The sequence below is a fragment of the Hypanus sabinus genome, chromosome 1, assembly GCF_030144855.1.
Source record: "Hypanus sabinus isolate sHypSab1 chromosome 1, sHypSab1.hap1, whole genome shotgun sequence".
In the NCBI taxonomy this organism is placed as follows: Eukaryota; Metazoa; Chordata; class Chondrichthyes; order Myliobatiformes; family Dasyatidae; genus Hypanus; species Hypanus sabinus.
Window position 1 is genome coordinate 50,299,145 of NC_082706.1, and position 21,372 is coordinate 50,320,516.

Genomic DNA, 21,372 nt, shown 5'->3' on the forward strand with positions numbered 1-21,372 from the left:
CCTGCAGCGCAACACCCAAACAATCTTTGTGATCTAGAACTAATGAAAGTCTTCCTAATATTCCCAATGTACTTTATCACTGCATCACATCAGGACTCTCAAACTTACTCAGGGTTTTGTGATCCTATCCGCGGCCTGTGGAACTTACCACTCACTATATGGCCACCCCCATCTCTGTAACCTCTGGAGCCCATACAGTCTCTGCAACTCAGTATTCACCTCTGGCACATTCACTCATATCAGTGCATTTGTTGACATACCAAGTCTCCTCAGACTCCTAATGAAGTGTAGTTGCTGAGTTACCTTCATTATAACTGCATCGGTATAATAGGTCCAGGTTACGTCCTCAGAGATCTTGATACTCAAGGAGCTGGAACTGCTCACTTTCTCCACTTCTCATCCCTCTGAGGATTGGGTTGTGTTCCTTTGTCCTACCCTTCTGAAAGTCCACAATCAGCTCTTTCATCTTACTGACATTGAGTGGAAGGCTGTTGCTGCAACACCATTCCACTAGTTGGCATATCTGTTCCTGTGTGCCCTCTCAACTCAATCTGAGATAATGGTTGTATCATCAGCAAATGTATGATTGAAATTTGAGCTATGCCTAGTCACACAGTCATGAAAATAGAGAGAGTAGAGCAGTGGGCTAAGCACACACCCCTGAGGTACACCAGTGTTGATCGTCTGTGAGGAGAAGATATTATCATGAATCCACACAGATTATGATCTTCCAGTTAGAAAATCGAGGATCCAATCGTAGAGGGAGTACAGAGACCCAGGTTCTGTAACTTCTCAAGCAGGGTTGTGGGAATGATGGTGTTAAATCCTGAGCTATAGTCAATGACCAGCATCCTGACATAGGTGTTTGTATTTTCCAGGTGATCTAAGGCCGTGTGAAGAGCCATTGAGGTTGCATCAGCCATTGACCTATTGTGGGGATAGGAAAACAATGGGTCCAGGTCCTTGCTGAGGCAGATGTTCAGTCCAGTCATAACCAACCTCTCAAAGCATATCATCACTGTAAATATGAGTGCTACCGGGTGATAGTCATTAAGGCAGCTCACATTATTCTTCTTCGGCACTGGTATAATTGTTGCCTTTATGAATCAAGTGGGAAATTTCGCTCATAGCAGTGAGAGTTTGAAAAAGTCCTTGAATACTCTCGCCAGTTGGTTGGCACAAGTTTTAAGAGCCTTACTAGGTGCTCCATTAGGACCTCCTGCCTTGCGAGGGTTCACCCTCTTTAAAGACAGCCTAACATCAGCCTCTGAGACAGATCACTGTGTAATGGGCTGCAGAGGGATCTTCAGAGTCTCCCTTTCAAAGCGGGCATAGAAGGCATTGAGATCATCTGGTAGTGAAGCATCACTGCCATTCATGCTATTGGGCTTCGCTTAGTAGGAAGCAATGTCTTGCAAACCCCACAGAGTTGTTGTACATCCAATGTCACCTCCAATCTCCTTTGAAATTGTCTTTTTGCCCTTGAAGTGGCCTTCTGCCAGTCATACCTGGTTTTCTGGTACAGACCTGCGTCGCCAGACTAAAATGCCACAGATCTAGCCTCCAGTTGATAACGTACCTCCTGGTTCATACACGGCTTTTGGTTTGGGAATGTACAGTAAGCCTTTGTGGGCACACACGCATCCACACAGGTTTTCATGAAGTTGGTAGCCACTGCAGCATACTCATCCAGCTTTGAAGATAAATCCTAAATACAGTCCAGAGAACTGATGCAAAGCAGACCAGTAAGCACTCTTGTGCTTCTCTTGTCCATACCTTTTTGGTCCTCACTAATGGTGCTGCAGTCTTCAGTCTCTGCCTGTACTCAGGGAGTGGAAGTACAGCCAGGTGATCAGACTTCCTACAAAGTGAAGGCTTGGAATAGCAGAGAAGGCATTCTTGATGATGGTGTAACAGTGTTCCAGTGTATTGTTTCCTCTGGTGTTGCAAATGATGGTAATTGCAGAATGATTTTTTGAGAGTGGGCTGGTTAAAATCCCCCCAAAAGATGGTGAATATGTTAGGGTGCACTGTTTCATGTATGTTGATCCCATTGCTCAGATCACCTAAAGCATGACTGCCATTGGGCTTGATGTGGAATGTATACCACTAGCAAAGTGATCCCAGGAATCGCTCGTGGTAGGTAAAATAGATGGCACTTAACCACAAGATATTCCAGGTCTTGTGAGTGGAACTGGGACAGTACTCTTATATTTGTGCACTGAGGAGAGTTGATCATGAGGCATACTCCTCCACCTCTGCTTTTGAGAGAAACTATAGTAAACCTGTCAAGCTGAATCACTGCATTCAGTATAGAAGCGGTTAACAAGGATTCCATGAAACAAAGGACACAACAGTCCTAATGTGCCTCTGATTCAGCACCCTGGCTCTGAGATCGTCAATCCCAGAATATCAACCAGCAGTGGATGTCATTTGCTTGGATTTTCAGAAGGCATTCGATGATGTGTAATACATGAGGCTGCTTAACAAGATCAAATCCTATGGCATTCCAGGAAAGATAATGGCATGAATAGAAGAATGTCTGACAGGCAGGAGGCAGTGAGTGGCAATAAAGGAGGCCTTTTCTGGTTGGCTGCCACTGATGTGGTATTCTTCAGGGTCAGTTATGGGACTGCTACATTTCACATTGTCAGTGATTTTGGATAATGGAGTTGATGGTTTTGTGGGAATGGTTGTAGATGATACAAAGATCACTTGAGGGGTAGACAGTGCTGAGGGAGCAAAGCAATTGCAGCAGGACAGATAAGTTAGAAGATTGGGCAAAAAAGTGGCAGACAGAATACAGTGTTGGGAAGTGTATATAATGCATTTTGGTAAAAGGAATGATTGGGCGGACTAATATCTAAATGGGGAGAAGGTTCAAACATCAGAGGTGCAGAGGGACTTAGGAGTCTTCATGCAAGACTCCCAGAAGGTTAATTTACAGGTTGAATCTATGGCAAAGAAGGCAAATGCAATGTTGGCATTTATTTCTAAGGGCAATAGAATATAAAAGCATAGAGATAATGCTGAGGCTTTATAAGACACTCGTCAGGTTGCTGTTGGAGTATTGTCAACAGTTTTGGGCTCCATATCTGAAAGAATGTGTTATCATTGTAAACACATCAGAAGAGCTTCACAAGGATTATTCTGAGAATGAAGGGGTTAACAGATGAGGGATGTTTTGTGGCTTTGGACCTGTACTGATTGGTTGAAAGCAGTAGATGTGGATGTACAAAGGATGTTTCCTGTGGTGGGAGTATCCAGAACTAGAGGGTGGAGCCTCAAATTTGAAGGGTGACCTTTTGGAACAGTGGTAAGGAGGATATTTTATGTCATAAAGTAGTGTATCTGTGGAATGCTCTGCCGCAGACTGGTGGAGGACAAGTCTGTGGGTATATTTAAGGTGGAAGTTGATTACTTCCTGATCGGCCAGGATATCACAGACTATGATGAGAAGGCAGGTGCATGGGATTGAGTAGAATCCGGGATCAGCTGTGATGTAATGGTGGAGCAGACTCAATAGGTTGAACGGCCTAATTCTACTCCTTAGTCTTATGGTCTGATGGGACGTCTCCTTAGTTCTGTAGTGAAAAGCCTCATCCTTACAGCAGATTCATTGGAGATGGAGGAATTGAGAGAAGGAGATGGCATTTTCAGATGACAGTCAGGGAAGAGGTATAGTCCAGGTAACTGAGAATCAGTGGGTTTTTATGAGTTATCAGTGGATAAATTCTCTCCAGAGATGGAGACAGAGATCGAGAAATGAGGAAGGTTACAGAAATGGACCAGATAAACGTGTGCAGGGTGGAAGTTGGACATAAAGTTAATGAAATCAATGAGCTTGGAATGGGTGCAGGAAGCAGCACCAATGCAATCATCGATGTAGATTAGGAAAAGATGTGGCGTGATACCAGAGTAGGTTTGGAATATGGACTATTCCACATAACCAACAGAAATGCAGGCATAGGTGGGACACATGCGAGTGCCATGGCTACAACTTCGGCCAGTAAAGGAGTGGGAGGAGCAAAGCAGAAATTGAGAGTGAGTACCAGTTCTGCCAGATGGAGGAGAGTGGAGGTGGAGGGAAACTGGTTAGGTCTGGTGTCCAGAAAGAAGCAGAAGGATTTGAGGCCATCCTGATGTGGGATGGAAGTGTCTAGTAGGACTGTTTGTGAGAGGGGAGGTGTAGGGGCAGACCCGCTTGCAAGGATAAGTGCCAGGAGGGAGATCAGTGGGAAGTTTTTTTTATTGACCTCCCAGAGAAGGAGCTCCCAGGTGCAATTGTATTAAAATTTCATCAGTCCACACATGACACATTGTTTCTGTTCCTATCCATGGTGATAATGGTAATTGTATTTTGCTATAAGAATGAAATCAGGAATAACCCTGGAACTAAAGACAGTCAGTTCAATGTCTGTGATAAGAAAGTTACTAAAGAACTATGAACATTTGGAAAACCATAATTGGAGAGAGCTAGCATGGCTTTTTTTTTGTTGAGCAAACCCTGTTTTCCAAACTTCTCTGTCACAAGGGGGGCATTGGGAGTGGACCCAAAAGCAAGACACATACACTGAACTACCAGGAACAGGACTAGGTGTGAGAAAGCGTGCCTACATGGATTTTAATGAGGTGTTAAACAATGTTCCTCATAGAAGACTGATCCAGAAGATTAAGGTTCATAAGCTCCATGGTGAATTGTGTGCTTTGATTCAGAAATTGATTACACAAAGAAGAATATAGCTTGTGGTCGAACGGGCTTATTCCCCCTGAATGTCTGTGATTAATGATTTTCTGCAGGAGCTCTGCTATTTGTGATGTATATAAATGACCTGGAATAAAATGTAGATGGGTGAGTTAGTAAGGTTACTGAACAAGATGTCCTGACATGGATGCAAGGTAGCCATCTCCCTGATGGAAGTGGGACAGTCGGTCCTTTACCATGGTGTATATGATATTGCATGATGCGACTTTCTGAATATTGGTCATTAATGGAGTGTGGGCTGGTGCCGGCGATGCATTGGGCAAACTGGATTACGCATTGTTGAGCCTTCCTGTCCGTCACAGTGCAGTTTTCATACCATGCAGTAATGCAGCTTGCTAGGATGCTCACCACTGCACGTTTGTATAATGACGTGAGTATGGAGGTATCTTCAGCTTCCTCAAATTTGGAGCTGTTAAACTGCTAGTGAGCTTTTGTGACTGTGTAGTTGGTGTTCCAGATACATCAGAGATTGTGTAAAGTGTTCACTCCCAGAACTTTGAAACTGTGTGTAGCTTCCACTGTTGTGCCACCAACGTGAAGAAAGCTTAAGGTAAAATAACTCCTGGGAAGTGATCATAATATGATCAAATTCACCCTGTAATTTGAGAAGAAGTTAAAGTCAAATCTATCAGTATTCAGGTGGAGTAATAGGAATTACAGAGGCATAAGGGAAGAGTTGACCAGAATGGATTGGAAAAGAACACTAGCAGGATACATCTTCCTCTTCAGGTATATACATCCCTAAGAGGAAGAAGTATTCTAATGTAAAAGTGACACAACTGTGGCTAACAAGAAATGTCAAAGCCAATATAAAAAACTAAAGTGAGGGCATATAATAGAGCAAAATTTGTGGGAAGTTGAAGAATTGGGCAGCTTTCAAATACCAAAATAAAATCATTAAAAAGGAAAGATGGAATACAGAAGTAAGCTAGTCAATAATATTAGAGGATACCAACATTTTCTTCAGATACATAAAATGTAAAAGTGAGGCAAGAGGGATATTGGATCAATGGAAAACAATGCTGCAGGGGTAGTAATGTGGGACAATGAAATGGCGAACAAACTGAATCAGTAACATGCATCAGTCTTCACTGTGGTAGACACTAGCAGTATGGTGGAAGACCCAGGTGTCACGGTGCATGAAATATGTGAAGTTACTATAACTAGGGAGAAGGTAATTGGGAACACTGGAAAGTCTGAAAGTAGGTAAGTCACCTGGCCCAGAGGATGTATACAGCAGAGATTTCAAAATTGGTTGAAGAGATTGTGCAGGCATTAATAATGATCTTTCAAGAATCAATCAACCTTGGTATGTTTCCAGAGGAATGGAAAATTGTAAATGTTAGTCCTCTCTTCAAGAAGGGAGAAAAGCAGAAGGAAGGAAACTAAAGGCCTGTTAATCTGACCACAGTAGTTGGGATGAAGTTCTGTCGATGTTTAAGGATGAGGTCTCAGAGGACTTGGAGACAGATGATGAAATAGGCCATTTTCAGCATGGTTTCCTCAAGGGGAAAGTCTTGCCTGACAAATCTATTGGAATTTTTGAAGAAGTAAAAAGCAGGACAGCAAAGGAGAATCGATTGATGTTGTGTACTTGGGTTTTCAGAAAGCCTTTTACTTGTGCCACACATGAAACTGCTAAACAAGCTATGAGCGCATGGTATTACAGGAAAGATTCTAGCTCAGATAAACTAGTGGCTGATTGGCAGGAGGCAAAGAGTGGAAATAGAGGGAGCCTCTTCTGGCTGGCTTCTGGTGTCTTGTGGTGCTCCACAATTGCCTATGTTGGGACTGATGCTTTTTACATTATGTCAATGATTTGGATGATGGAATAGATTGCATTAAAGAGTTTTCATACGATATGAAGATAAGTGGAGGGGCAGGTAGTTTTGAGGAATTAGAGAGGCAATCGTAGGACAGATAGATTAGGAATATGGGCGAATAAATGGCAGATGGAATACAGTGTCAGGAATTCTATGGTCATCCACTTTGGAAGAGGAAATGAAAGGGTTGACTATTTTCTAAATAAAGAGAAAATAGGAAAAATGAGGTGCAAAGGGATTTGTGAGTCCTTGAGCATGGTCCTCCAATTGTTACTTTGCAGCTTGAGTCTGTGGTGAGGAAGGCAAAGACGATGTTAGCATTAGTTTCAAGAGGATTAGAATATAAAAGCAAGGATGTAATGTTGAAATGTTGTGAAACACTGGAGAGGCCTCGCTTGTAGTATCCTAAGCAGATCTGGACCCCTTATCTTAGAAAGGATGTGCTGAAACTGGAGAGGATTCAAAGGAAATCCACAAAAGTGATTTCAGAATTGAATGACTTGTCATATAAAGAGCATTTGATGAACCTGGGCCTGTATTCACAGGAATTCGGAAGAATGAGGGGTATCCCCACTGAAAACTATCGAATGATGAGAGGACTTGACAGAGTAGATGTGAAGAGGTTGTTTCCTGTGGTGGAAGATTCTAAGACGAAATGATAGCCTCAGATTACAGGAGTGTCTTTTTAGAACAGAATGAGGAGGAACTTTTTTTAGCCAGAGTGTGGTGAATCTGTGGAATTATTTGCCACAGACAGCTGTGGAGGCCAAGTCTTCATGTATATTTAAGGCTGAGGTTGATGGATTCATGTTTGGTCAGATCATGAAGGGATATGGGGAGAAACAAGAGATTGGGGCTGTGAGGAAAATTGAAAAATTAGACTAGATTTGATTGCTCCAATGGTCTAATTCTACTCCTATATTTTATGGTCTTCTGGTCTTGATTGTGAGTGGTGAGAGACCTTCTAAAGTCGACAACAATCTCCATTGTCGTAATGACATTAAAAAGGGGCTATCTGCCTGCCACCAGGCTTTGAACTTTTTCAACTCCTGCCTCTCATCGTTTTTGGTGATAATATCCACCTCTGTCCTGTTTTCAATAACTTAACAATATGATTTATTGTGTTTGACTACGTGTTTGTGTATGAACAGAGTGTACGGTCATGGTTTCAATATAGTCCTGTCAGGTACAGGTGTTTATCATAAGACAATAAAATACAGGAGCAGACTTCTTGGCCAGTTGAGTCTATTCCACCATTTCATCATCACTGATCCATTTTCACTCTCAGCGCCAATCTCCTTCCTTCTCCCTGTATCCCTTCATGCTCACACTAATGTATGAATGTATCAATCGCTGCCTTAAATATACCTAATGACTTGTCTTCAACAGCCACCCGTGACAATGGATTGCACGGATTCACTGCTCTGAATCAAGATATTCCTGCTCAACTCCTTTGCAAAAGGATGCTCACAATTCTGAGGCTCTGTCCTCTGGTCTTAGATTCCCTCACCAAAGGAAACATCCTCTCCACATCCACTCTATTAAGGCCTTTCAAAATGTAATGTCTCTATTAGGTCATCCCTCAGACTCCACTGAGTAACGTCCCAGAGCCATCATTTACACCTCATATGACAAGCCTTTCAAATTCAGAAGCATATTCTTGACCTTTCTTTGAACACTCTCCAATGTCAGCACATTCCTTCTTAGATAAAGGGCCCAAAACTGCTCACAACATTGCAATTGAAGACTCGCCAGTGCTTTATAAATACTCTCAACACTGCATTCTTGTTTTTATAATGTATACCTCCTGAAATGAATGCTAACATCACATTTGCCATTCTCACAACTGACTCAAGCTGCAAATTAATATTCAGGAAATCCTGCATGATGACTCCCAAGTCACTGTGCACCTTAGATTTTTGAATGTTCTCTCCATTTAGAAAATGGTATATCTTTTTATTTCTTCTTCCAAAGTGCATAGGCAGACACTTCCTGACACTGTCATTATGCCACTTCTTTGCCTATACTCCAAATTTCACTGTCCTTCTGGAGCCTCTCTACTTCCTCCAAAGTACATGCCCTCTATTTTGAAAGCATCTGCAAATCTAACCACAGAACCATCAATTTCATCATGCAGAATCGGTTCCAACAGAGATCAATGTGGAACATCAGTATTCACTGGCAGCCAACCAGAAAGAACTTGCTCCTGCCAATCAGCCAATGCTTTCACAATGTCGGTATCTTTCCTGTAATACCATAGGCTACTAAACTGTTGAGCAGCATCATATACGGCACCTTGTCAAAGGGCTTTTGAAAATCAGTACCCAACAATCACTGATTGTCTTTCTCTATCCTGCTTGTTATATCCTCTAAGAATTCCAACAATCAGGCAAGATTTTCCCTTAAACTATAACTATAGATGACATATTTTATCATGTACCTCCAAGCACCTCAGTCACATCTTGAACAATTGACTCCAACGTCTTTGAAACCACAGAAGTCAAAATAATTGACCTATAATTTCCTTTCTTCTGCTGCTATCCCTCTGGGATCAGAGACGGTTGCAGGAGCTGGAGAAGGATGTGACCCATTGTGAGCATTTCTGACCACTGCACACTCTGTGGACAAATAGAACATAAGGGAACCCCTGACCCATCACACTACAAAATGTCTTGCCTTCGCAATGGATTTTCCGATGACACTGCAAAACAGAGTGTGAGGTCATTCTTCAGAGTGAGAAAGAGAGGTGCTCGGTCTCACTTCACAGACTGGGGAGGGACGTAGGAACAAGAGTACTCAAAGTGACGGTGATGGGGGTTGTGTTGATTTAAAGACATGAGGCAATAGGGATGGTGATGTTCCAGAACTGGAGGGGGATGTGTGGAGGAGTACAATGATTTTCATAGAGGCAGGGAGGAGTATAGTGGCCAGTGGTGAATGGGATGTATCTAGGGAGTGTGGTATGGATCTAGGCAAAATCAGGATCACTCCACAGTCTCAGATCACACAGAATCTCTTCCTTGGAAACAGAGAGGCCACTGTTAAAATACCGCAGCCAAACTCCAGGAGGTTGTGGAGGCCCTTCAGTGAACTATCCACCCCTTTGGCCATATTAGTTCCAGAGCCAAGAACCCAGTGCTTTACTCTGTACTCATGGGATCTCACTGCCCTGCAGATTCTCACCTGACCCTATCGAATAACGTCCATGGCAATTAGCCCTTGGCTCAGCACCTTCCACCAGGGACTGTGCCTACCTTCCTGTCTCCATGTGTTCCTGGTGGTGTAGGGGTGATGCGGTCTGTGTCAGTCCTCCCAAACCCCACTAATGTCACTCATGCCTCCACAGGAGGTGTAGCAGTAAGAGTGATGCAGCTTCTCTGCTGGGACATTCCAACACCCCCCACCCCCATTGGTTGTACAGACAGTTCCACACATACCATGTCACACAAAGCAAGGGAACTCACTGTGTACTGGATAATGTTGTTAGTGGGGTCACCAGTTCACTGCCTCACTGCTGCTTGTGGGAGGCTGCTATGCACCACCATGTATTTCCCATCATAATGATAACAACTCTAGTGACCTTTAGTGGTAGAAAAGGGCAGAATATGGCAAGGATAAAGTAAGTGTTACGTCAATGCTTGTTCTTTCTTCTACAATAGACCTAACTCTAAGATCACATACAGTCACAATTATTTTCTCCCTGAGGAAGGAAAGAGCTAGTAGTTAGTCTTCAAAAGGATGGGGGACTCCAAGGAAAATTTGGCATTCCATGACAAATTCTGACACATCCGATTTAAACCACCTGCATATTATTTCCATTTATGTTCCTTGTCCCAGACTGTGATGAGAACATTCCAAAAGCTCCCTTGTCAAACCAGAGCCTTAGACGTTTGATTAAGATGAACCCACTTTCTTCTCTACTCCAATGTAGAATAGGCATAGGCAGACAAAAGGGTTAATGGCACAACTTTCTGATCTCAAAATAAGCTTCAAGAAGCTTCAAGACGTTGACCTATATACCTCCTTATGCAGTTAGGCTCTTAAATTTTTCATTTGCAGGTACCAGTCAGATTGGAATTGGCATCTCCTCCACCACAACATTCGTCAGAAAAGGTGCAATACAAGGCTGTGTGCTTAACCTCTTGCTCTACTCACTTTAAACTTTCAACTGTGAAGATAAGTACAGTTCCAATGCCATATATAAGTTTCCTGACAGCACCAGTTTCATTAGCCAACTCAAAGGTGATGACAAATCAGCATATAGGAGGGAGATTGAAAATCTAGCTGAGTGGTGCCACAACAGCTCACTCAAAGTCAGCAAGAGCAAGGAGATGATAATTGATTGCAGGAGGAGGAAAGCAGAGGTCCGTGTAGTCCTCATCAGGGGATCAGTGGAGGAGAAGGTGGATAAAGATAAAGAAAAAGCAAAAGTTAAAAAAAAAGAGAAAAGTAAGGGTGGACTGTAAAACAGTGAAGTGCATAAGAGACAATTATTACTAGATTGTGAAGGCACAATTAGTGTAAGTGCACTTTATCTGAATGCCCATAGTATTCATAATATGGTCAGTGGACTTGGTGGCACAAATCAGTACGAAGGGTAATGATTTATTGGCCATTAGAGATGTGGTTTAAGGTTAGAGAGGATTATGAATTAAATATCCAAGGATATCAGGTAATATGGAAGGATAGGCAGGAAGTTAAGGGAGGTGGGGTAGTTAAGGATGAGATCAGGGGAATAGCAAGAGGTGATATAAGATGTAAGGAGCAGAATGCTGAATCCATCTGGGTAGAGGTTAGGAATGATAAAGGGAAAAAATGCTTGTGGGAGCTGTATATTGGCAATGGAATAATAATATTACAGTGGCACAGGTAATAAAGAGAGAAATATCTGAGGCATGTAACGATGGAATAGCAGTTATCATGGGGGACTAACTTGCACATAGATTGGGTGAATCAAATTGGTTGAGGCAGTCTTGAGGATGACTTCATAGAATGGATCCCTGATGGCTTTCTTGAACAACATGTTACTGAACCCACAAGGGAATGTATTACCTTGGATCTGGTCCTGTGCAATGAAACAGGTAAAATTAGCAATCTAATTAGGGATCCTCATGGAAAGAGTTTTCATGGTATGATTGAGTTTCTCTTACAAATGGAGGGTGCAATAGTTCGATCCAAAACCAGTGTATTTTGCCTAAATATGGGAGCCTACAATGGATGGGGGAGGAGTTGGATAGGGTAGATTGGGAACACAGGTTAGAAGGTAGGCTGGTTGAGGAACAGTGGAAGACTTTCAGAGAGTTTACACAGTTCTCAACAAAAGTATATTCCAGTTAAAAGCAAGGACAGTAGGTTTGGGAGAGCCTACCATGAGTAACTAAGGAAATAAAGGAACGCATCAAATTAAAAGCTCATGTGTATAAATTTGTCAAGAGTAGTGACAAGCTGGAAGACTGGGAAAACTTTCAAAAGTAACAAAGAATCGCTAAGCAATCAACTCCAGTACCAGTACCAGCAACTCCAGTACCAACTCCCCTTCTTGGAACTGTTCATATTCCAGTACTATCAATCACATCTATCCCAACCTGTCCCAAATACCTTGAGGGCTGAAAAGGCACGTGGTCACTGGAGGAAAAAGTGCAAGGAGGACACAGAAAAATTGCAGCAGGTAAGGGCACATAGTGCTGGGATAGGCAGCATGGGTGGAGAGACAGCAGAGGCAGAAGTAATGGGTCATGGTGTTGAACATTCTGCTGAATAGCACTTGTGATAGCTGACTCTGGCTTCACTGAAGGTGGGTTTATCAGGTTATAAACTCAGTGACAAAGTGGAGTACAGATTACAGGATTTTTCTTTGATTAATAAAGACTAGAGTACAAGAAAAAGGTCTAAGCAGGGAGCATAAGAAACTTTCAGCACAATAGTTGTGAAGAAATGCTGCTGTTCTGGGTGAACGTCCATAGATGTAGTCTGTTTCTGGAGTCAGATTTTCTTGAAACGAGACCCATTGCCTTCGATGATATGTCCAGCACAGGTCAGGGCAGAAATAGGGAGCAGCAGTGCATTTGATGCTGAGTGCAGGCAGCAAATTCCACATACACTGAGTGGTTCAGGTGATCACCAGCCTTCTCTTGTAGAACCTGCTGGAACAGGAAACACAAATGGATTCCATCAGATTTCACAACCCAACATTCCCCTTACAGAACAAGAGCACATTATAGTGATCAATAGGAACACAGATATGATTCACATTTCCCCATTCCAAGTCTGCCCAATGCTCAGTAACACCCACAATACTGAGGTTAAGCAGGACACTAAGATCCTGTCAAGTAGGACAGAGTGGACAATGGAGGGGTTGTGTTAACCTTGTAAAAAGCATTTGTCAGATCACATTTGGGAAGCTGAACACAGTTCTGGAGAAAATGCATTAAGAGTTTACAAGGAGTGGTTTCAGCCTAGAAACACTGAACAGACTGGGAAAGATAAAGCTGAGGGTCTTCTGGGGGGGATGTTCTCACAATTTTAGACAGGTTTGATGGGACAAATACGCTTCCAATTGTGGCTGGCACTGGACTCAGTGTCATTAATACAAAGCAGTTAATGAGAAATCAGACATAACTTAAGGAATAGAAAGAGGAGAGAAGTGGAATCCCTTCTACTGGGAAAACCTGGAGAATCAGACAGGGAGAATGGATGAAAGGGATACATTGAGGGGTGAGATGGAGAGAAGGGGGAGAAAGCTAGTGTTGGACAGAAACACCAGAAATAAGCAATGAGGGCAAATGTCCTGACTCCCTGCAGTAGACACTGTCCGTACAGCACTGTTCAGTACAGGATGTGTGATTGTGTCACTGAAGATACACGCAGCTAAGCATTACTGAGCAGCAGCTGAAGAATATCTGGGCCCAGGAAGTTTGCTTCATCACCACCTGTCCAGCCAGCCACTCTGGACGGCTACAACATGTGCTTTTGGAACTGTACATCGAGTGTGTAAGTGATGTTGTCCAGTCTTTCTTTGGAACTTGAACCACAAACTGATGAAGTATGTAGGGCAGTAATGATTTTTGATCATTTCTCAGTATCCATACATTGGTTGTAAAGTGAACTTAGGGAAATAGATAAACTGTTGCAGACTTGACCTCATGGCTGTGCCTACGGACCAGATCAAGTGAGGACAGCACTTGTACTTTTCAAAGGACATCACTGAATTAGATGAGCTTTTTACACCAATCAGAACGTTTGCAACCTCTGTTGGATCAATGAGATGGAGGATGGTTTGGGCCACCCACAATGCCACAGGGTGGAGAGATCCCAGGACTCATGTCCAGTCCCTGCCCAGTATGCAGCAGTAACTCAAGGATTCTTGAACATCACCTCCCAAACCCAAATATCCATTGCACAGAGGAATAAGGACAGGATGAGGGCAGCCAGGTAAAAGAAGCATGGATAAGAGGAACAAGGGCAGAAGAGCCAGAGCAGCAAGGGTTAAGGCCATCGTTATCTACACATCACATATTGGTAACAGGAAATACTCTTAATTTTTACTTTGCAACCTTTCTTCCTTTTGAAAATCAGTGATGCTCCATCTGACTTTTTCCATCGCCTCCCTGTTACTGGGACAATCCAGAATCTTATCAGGTGCATTCCGCTGTTGTTGGTAGAGAATTCGCACAGCCACAGTGTTAGCGTCAAACATTCCCTGGTGAGCAACTTCCACTGGCTTCTTCTGTTTATCCAAACACTTTTCCAACAGGATCGCAGCATAGATGTCTTCTCTTTTCTCTCCTTTGCCTGATGTGTAAATAAACCGTATTTAAATTGTTTAACCTTGGAATATTTAAACTTTTCCTACAGCACACCACATTCTTACAAAAACAAAATAAAACAGTTGGGAGACTTAACTAGCAAACTTGACTGAGTTTCCTAAGTATCGTGGTCTTCCACAACGTCTATCATTCCTTCTCTCCCCGAGCTCTCCAACCTCCACCAAGCTCCGTCTGGGAGATATTTCTGTTCTGCAATGAGGAATTTAGCTCTTCCTCAAAGTGCTCCAGAGGTGGTCATCTGCAGGTAGATGCTCTTACCCTACTCCTAACATTACACCTCCCTCCAGGATTGCCCACTGGAAATGTATCAATTCTCCCTGTTCAAACAATAGTGCAATATTGACCAGTTTCTTACCATTTGAAAAGTTTCTCTCTCCACTCTTCCCACATGACATCATACAAACCATCTCAGAACTGACAATTCTGTTGGGCTTTCATCCAGTAAACTCAGACAGATGGATGCAACATCATCTAAATCATTGCATGGGGACCAGGTCATAGTCCCAGATGAATGCACAAGCTATCAAGTTAAGGGGTTTTGTCTGTTTTCAGCTTTCTGAGTTCCTCCAAAGACATCACTTCAGTGATGCTGATCTCTACTAAGTTCCTCATTGTAGCAAAATGCCTGGCCAATTTTTTTCCTGCTACATCCCTATTTTTCATGAAAAGACATACCAATTCATTAATCTCTCAGCCACTATTAGACTCTGAACACAAGGCAATATGTAGGTCACACAGCCCCTGAATCTTGACCTTCAATCAACATCATCATGGGTGATCTCAAGTCCACTTTTGTGTTAGTTTTCTGCACTCCTCAATTCAGCAATATTTCAAATAGTTATCTATCTCCACCGTCCTCCTGTACAGAGAAGTACAGAGATTCAACTCATTCTGCAGTAAGTCATTTCTAAACATGTCCATTCTAAACGCCTGGACCTTTACTTTTTAACCACATACCCTCATTAGCGAATTTCAAAATAGTGTAAACAACCCATCATCTCTCATCTAACGCCTCTCAGGCTGTTGTATGCTTGAATAATGTCACGCTTCATTCCTCATTAACACAAAGGAATACAGACCCACAATGTTCAGGCTTTCTTTTTGCAACTGTGCAACTCCTCTATATCCTTAAACTCCACCACCTTTGCAATAAAGCCCAGAATATATGTTTCCTCTTTACCTGCTTGCTGTATCTGTCTTCTAATATTTAGTGATTTATGCTCTCGGACACCAAAATCATTCTTTACACATTTGCTGTCTGATCTCATTTTGATATAGTTTAAAAATCCTTTAATTGGACTGTATTTTTCTTCTGCTTCCAAGAGACCTGTGCTCTTGTTATTCTGTCAGGTTCTTATAATCTGCTTCCACTGTCCTTCCAGGAAGCACAGTTCACATCATAACTCACAGCCAAGAATCAATCCGTCTTTAAGTTAAGTTTCAACTATAAAGCAGAAAGACAGTTATACAAGTACAACAATGTGGTAGGCAAATTATAGCATTATTAGGCAGACTTAACTGTCATGTGGGAGTCACTAGAAGACTTAGGTGCTCAACTAATTCTTCCCACAATCTAAGATGTGTCCCATATAGGAAGCCAATAAGAAAAGCCAGGTTAGTGCGGGATTTGTAGGCTGGTGAGCCACATATCAGTAGCATGTATGCTGTTGGAGAGAAATCTTATGAATTAGACTCTCACATTTGGAAGAACATTCAAAGTAAAAAGCAGTTATAGAAGTACATATACTACCTTGAGGTTGGGGACCCAATGTGTACAGTCACCATGGCTGTGAAGGAAGGTTACACTCAACAATGGTACACTTAGTGGCCATTTTATTACATATAACTGTCTGTAATGCAAAACCTGATCAATGTATCACATGGCAGTAACTCAAGTCAAGTCAAGTCACTTTTTATTGTCATTTCAACCATAACTGCTGGTACAATACATAGTAAAAACAAGACAACGTTTTTCAGGTACATGGTGTTACATGACACAGGACAAAAACTACACTGAACTATATAAAAAACAACACAGAAAAAAAACTACACTAGACTACAGACGTACCAGGACTGCGTAAATTGCACAAAACAGTGCAGGCATTAAAATAAATAATCATCAAGACAATAGGGCAGTAAGGTGTCAGTCCAGGCTCTGTGTTTTGAGGAGACTGATAGCTTCAGGGAAGAAACTGTTACATAGTCTGGTTGTGTGAGCCCGAGTGCTTCGGTGCCTTTTCGCAGATGGGAGGAGGGAGAAGAGATTGTATGAGGGGTACTTGGGGGTCCTTCACGCGGATGCAGTGTGTTGTGTAAATGTCTGTAATGGCGGGAAGAGAGACCCCGATGATCTTCTCAGCTGACATCACTATCCGCTGCAGGGTCTTGCGATCCGAGTTGATGCAATTTCCGAACCAGGCAGTGATGCAGCTGCTCTCTCAATACAACCCCTGTAGAATGTGATGAGGATGGGTGGTGGGAGAAGGATTTTCCTCAGCCTTTGCAGAACGTAGAGATGCTGCTGGGCTTTCTTTGCTATGGAGCTGGTGTTGAGGGACCAGGTGAAATTCTCTGCCAGGTGAACACCAAGAAATTTGGTGCTCTTAACAATCTCTATCGAGGAGCCGTCGATGTTCAGTGAGGAGTGGTCACTCCATGCCCTCCTGAAGTCAACAACTATCTCTTCTGTTTTGTTCACATTCAGAGACAGGTTGTTGTCTCTGCATCCGTCCATTAGCCGCTGTACCTCCTCTCTGTAAACTGACTCGTCATTCCTACACAAACACAAATGCTGGGCCGAATCAGAAAGGTTGAGTGCAAGACAAACCAAGGTGCTGTGATTCGGGTCACAATGTTTAGTTGTCAAATCAGTCATCGGGCCAGACTGAAAAAGTCAGGGTCTTGGCACACAACGCAATGGATGGGCCAGTTCAGTTCACTGCTCCATTCTGCGTTGAACTATGGGTCTATGGACAGGACTGCCTTCATGGACTTCAGTTCAGACCACTATTGGCTTGAGTTTATTGTTTTTCTTTATCTTTTTTTCCTCTCTCTGCAGACTCGGTGTTTGACAATCATTTTTAATGTTTTTGGTTCATTTGATTTGTGACCACCTGTTAGGAGACAAATCTCAAGGTTGTATAATGTCTGGATAGTTTGATAATAAATGTATTTTGAACTTTGAATTCTCAATAGGTTTGGTTGTTGTTCAGACATCAGAATGGTGATTTATGTGACTTTGATCATGGAATGATTGCTGAAGCCAGATGGGTATATAAGAAACTGCATTATCTCCAGGGATTTTTAAAGCTCAACAGTCTCTAGAGTTTACCGAGAATGGTGCAAGAAAAGAAACATACATGCAGTGAGTGGGTGAAAAAGCCCTGTTATTGACAGAGTTCACAGGAGAATGGCCAGACAGGTACAAGCTAACACCAATACCACGATAACTCAGATAAGCACATGTTATAACAACAACATGCATAACATCTTGAACCTTGAATGAGATGTGCTATAGAAGACCATGAGCATACATTTAGTGGCTACTTTATTAGGTACAGGAATATATATATAGATATTGATAATAACTTTAACTTGATTTCTGAATGTTTGATTCAGATTCTGACTCTAAAACTTAGTAAGATTTGCTAACAAGAATGTCTTTACAAAGTGGAAGGAAATGGAAGTACCCAGTGGAAACAAGCACAGTCACTTGGAGAACCTACAAACATCCTACAAACTGATGGCAGTTGAATTCAATCAGGGTCACTGGTGTTGTACAGCGTTATTATATAATGCTAAAGTGAGAGAGGTAAAGTTTAATGAGGATCCGAGGGTGGGGCAAGGTTTTTATACAGAGAGTTTAATTTGCATCATACTAGAGCCACACACACTGAACTGAAGGACCTGTTCGTGTGCTGTACAGTTCCAGGTTCAAAGTACCTTCCAGCACAGATTCATGTGGTTTATCGCAACTGTGCTGGGTGAAGGTCTGTCTCCTGCTTCATGCTGGGCTGTCTGGTCTGAAATATTAGCTCTATGAATCACTGTAGTATTGGATCAATGATAATTACTAACCCAGGAGACCTGGAATAACTGAGCAACCTGTAAACAATGAGACCTTCAGTCAAGTGAGAGTGGACGGTCCTTTTACAGAACAGGGCACTCCCGGCGCTGCACTGGGAATGTACATGATTGTTACTAAAGGGGAAAAATACACCGAGATTCTCAGAGGCTTGAATGAAATCCTACCTTCAATCCACTGCAGGGCGTTGCGGAGATCCTCAGTTTCACGGGTCACTTTGTAGACAAAGAGAACAAGCGGAAAACCTCGTCCTTCAATAATGTTCAGCCTTTTCACAATTTCGTGGTGGATATTGCCCTGACCGTAACTCTCCACTAGTACAAAACACACGTTCATCGGTCACCTTCGTTCATAGCCACATCTTTCCATCACAAACCCCTCCACACTGACCAGCCCTGCCCATTCCTCCTGTGCCTCTCCCTTCATAAAAACACCAGCCGTCCATTCAGTCACTCTGCTCCCACTTCAACTCATCACCACAGATTGCGTCCTGTCCTGTTCCCCAGCACCTGCAATCCCCGACACTTCAGGAAGCGAATTCTCTTACAACTATCTTATCCTGTACCCACAGGGTCTGAGATGTTTCAGTAAGCTTGATCTCCATTCCTCCGATACCACAGTGCAGTCTTACCTTGGCAGTACAGAGTCCGCGGGACCGTACCGTAAGATTTGAAAAATCGGTCATACAGATGTCCGGGGATGTCCCGTAAACGGACACCTTTCTCACAGCAACACCATAAGCAGAGTGAGATCACAACAATGACCCCTAAAATCAGGAGGACCCAGAACCAGGAGTCCCCGTCACTGGAAGCGGGCGACTCACTCGGCTCCATTCACGCAACTATCAACAACTTCTGCACAATCATCCGGGCATGAACAAAGCCAGGAGCCCCTTCAGTCCTGCGACTCCATTTGATAAACGTCTGTCATTCAAGCGTGAGCAGCCAATTACCCAAATGGAGAAGGGGTCGGGGGTGAGGAGAAGAGTAGGGAAAGGAGAGAGAGAGAGAGAGAGAGATGGGGATGAGTGAAAAAGGGAGTGGGAGGGGTTCACAGGGGATAGCGGTGAGGGAGAGGAAGGAAAGGGGTGAAAGAGATAAAGGAGGAGAGACTGAGATGATGGGGGTAGGTGATATAATGCGTGAAAGGGATAAGGGGGTTAGGGGACGTGATAATGGTGAGGGGAGGGGATTGTGTGAGAAGCGAGTGGGTATGAAATGATAGAGTGGGGATGGAGAGCGGGTGTGACAATGGGCAGAGTAGGGAAGGGCGATTGGAAAGGCATCACATGGGATGGAGAGGGGAAGGGAAGGGATAGCGAGGGGAGGGTATATGGGGGAACGGTATGTGGAAGTGGTTAGGGGATGGGCAGAGGGAGAGGGAATGGGGAGAGAAGGAAGAGGAGAAGGGGAGGGTAAGGGGTGTGATAGGTTGGAGTGGGGGATGGGGAGATGCAGTGGAGTGTTCAGATGGGTGAGAGGGAGGAAGGCTGGAGAGGATGGGAGGCAGGTGCAGGTGAACACAGAGGGGGAGATGGAGGAATGCAGAAGGGGAAAGGAGGAAAGATTGAGGTGGGGGAAAGGGGAGTGCATAGGAGATGGGGAGAGGAGAGTGGTTGGCGATGGGGAGTGGATGGGGAGGCTAGAAAGAGTGTTAGAAGAGGAGGGTGGTGAGCAGGGAATGTTGTAGGCGAGTGGTGTGTGGAGAAGAAAATGGTGTGGAGGAGAAGAGGAGAAGGGGGAGGGAGGAGGAGGGGAGTAGTGGGAAGGGAGGAGGGAGCAGAGGGAGGGAGAGGCGAGGGTAGACGTGAGGGATGGGGAGGATTGTAAGGGGTACAATAAGGGAGAATGACAAGTGGGGAAGAGGGTGAAAACTGATAGAAGAGAGAGAACAAAGGGATAGAAGAGGGGGTGAAGTCAATGTGAAATGGGGAGAGTGGGTTACAGAACAGGAGAAGAAGGAATGAGAGAGGGAGAGGGAAGGTACTGAGAGGGGTATGGTTGACAGGAGGTGGGGAAAGGGGGAAAGTTAGTGTGAGAGAGGATAAGGAGTTGAGATGGAGAGAAATAGGGGAGGAGAAAATTAGGGGTCAGTGAAAGAGGGAACAGTGAGGAAGAGAGGTGAGGCAGTGTGAAGTGGAGGCTGAAACAGAGGGAGAGAGAAAAGGCAAGGTGGATGGGAAGGTAAACAGTTGAATTAGAAGGAATCTCTGCAGAGGGCATATTGGACTGGAGAAAGGGAAGGTGAATGGACCCAGGGTGAAATGATAGGCATGTAAGAATAAGAAACAGGTCTGATTGGGGAATAGAGAAGAGAGGATGGGGAGGGAAGAAATTACCAGAAGGAGAAGTAAATATCCATGGGTTGGAATCTTACCAGATGGAATATAATGTGTGCTCTTCTACTCTGGGGGTGGCCTCATGCTGGCACAAAAGGAGGCCATAGACCAACATGCAAGTATGCAAATGGAAATTAGAATTAATATATTTGGCCACCAGGAAGTTCCACTTTATTTACCATGTTCATACTTATACTGTATGATTCATGTTTTGGTAAACTCATTTATACTGTAACCATTGCTTATGTATTTTTTTATGTGTAATGGGAATTTGTATGTTTGTAATCCCTTTATTAATATATCATTTGTATTTTGTTCATATTATAAATAATAATAAAAAAGATTGAGAAAGAAAGTAAAGGAAGTTCCACTTTTGCTGGATTGACTGGAGGTGTTCGACATATTCATCAACAATTTATAATAGGTCTCACCAATGTAGAGCAGGATGTATCAGGAGCACTGGACACAACAGACGACCCCAACAAATTTGCAGGTGAAGTGTTACCTCACCTGAAAGGACTGATCAAGGCCCCAAA

The 21,372-nt window shown here is 43.3% G+C and overlaps 1 protein-coding gene across 1 annotated transcript; it reads right to left on the reverse strand.

Annotated features, from left to right (window-relative positions):
* Window positions 1-9,848: 9,848 nt before the first annotated feature.
* LOC132393667 (uncharacterized) lies at window positions 9,849-19,331 on the reverse strand. The gene is made up of 4 exons (XM_059969081.1): window positions 19,130-19,331; window positions 18,666-18,812; window positions 14,134-14,379; window positions 9,849-12,731 (listed from the first exon to the last, which is right to left on the reverse strand). The coding sequence occupies exons 1-4, from the start codon at window positions 19,329-19,331 to the stop codon at window positions 12,706-12,708; spliced, it is 621 nt and encodes a 206-aa protein (XP_059825064.1). The 3' UTR covers window positions 9,849-12,705.
* Window positions 19,332-21,372: the final 2,041 nt, after the last annotated feature.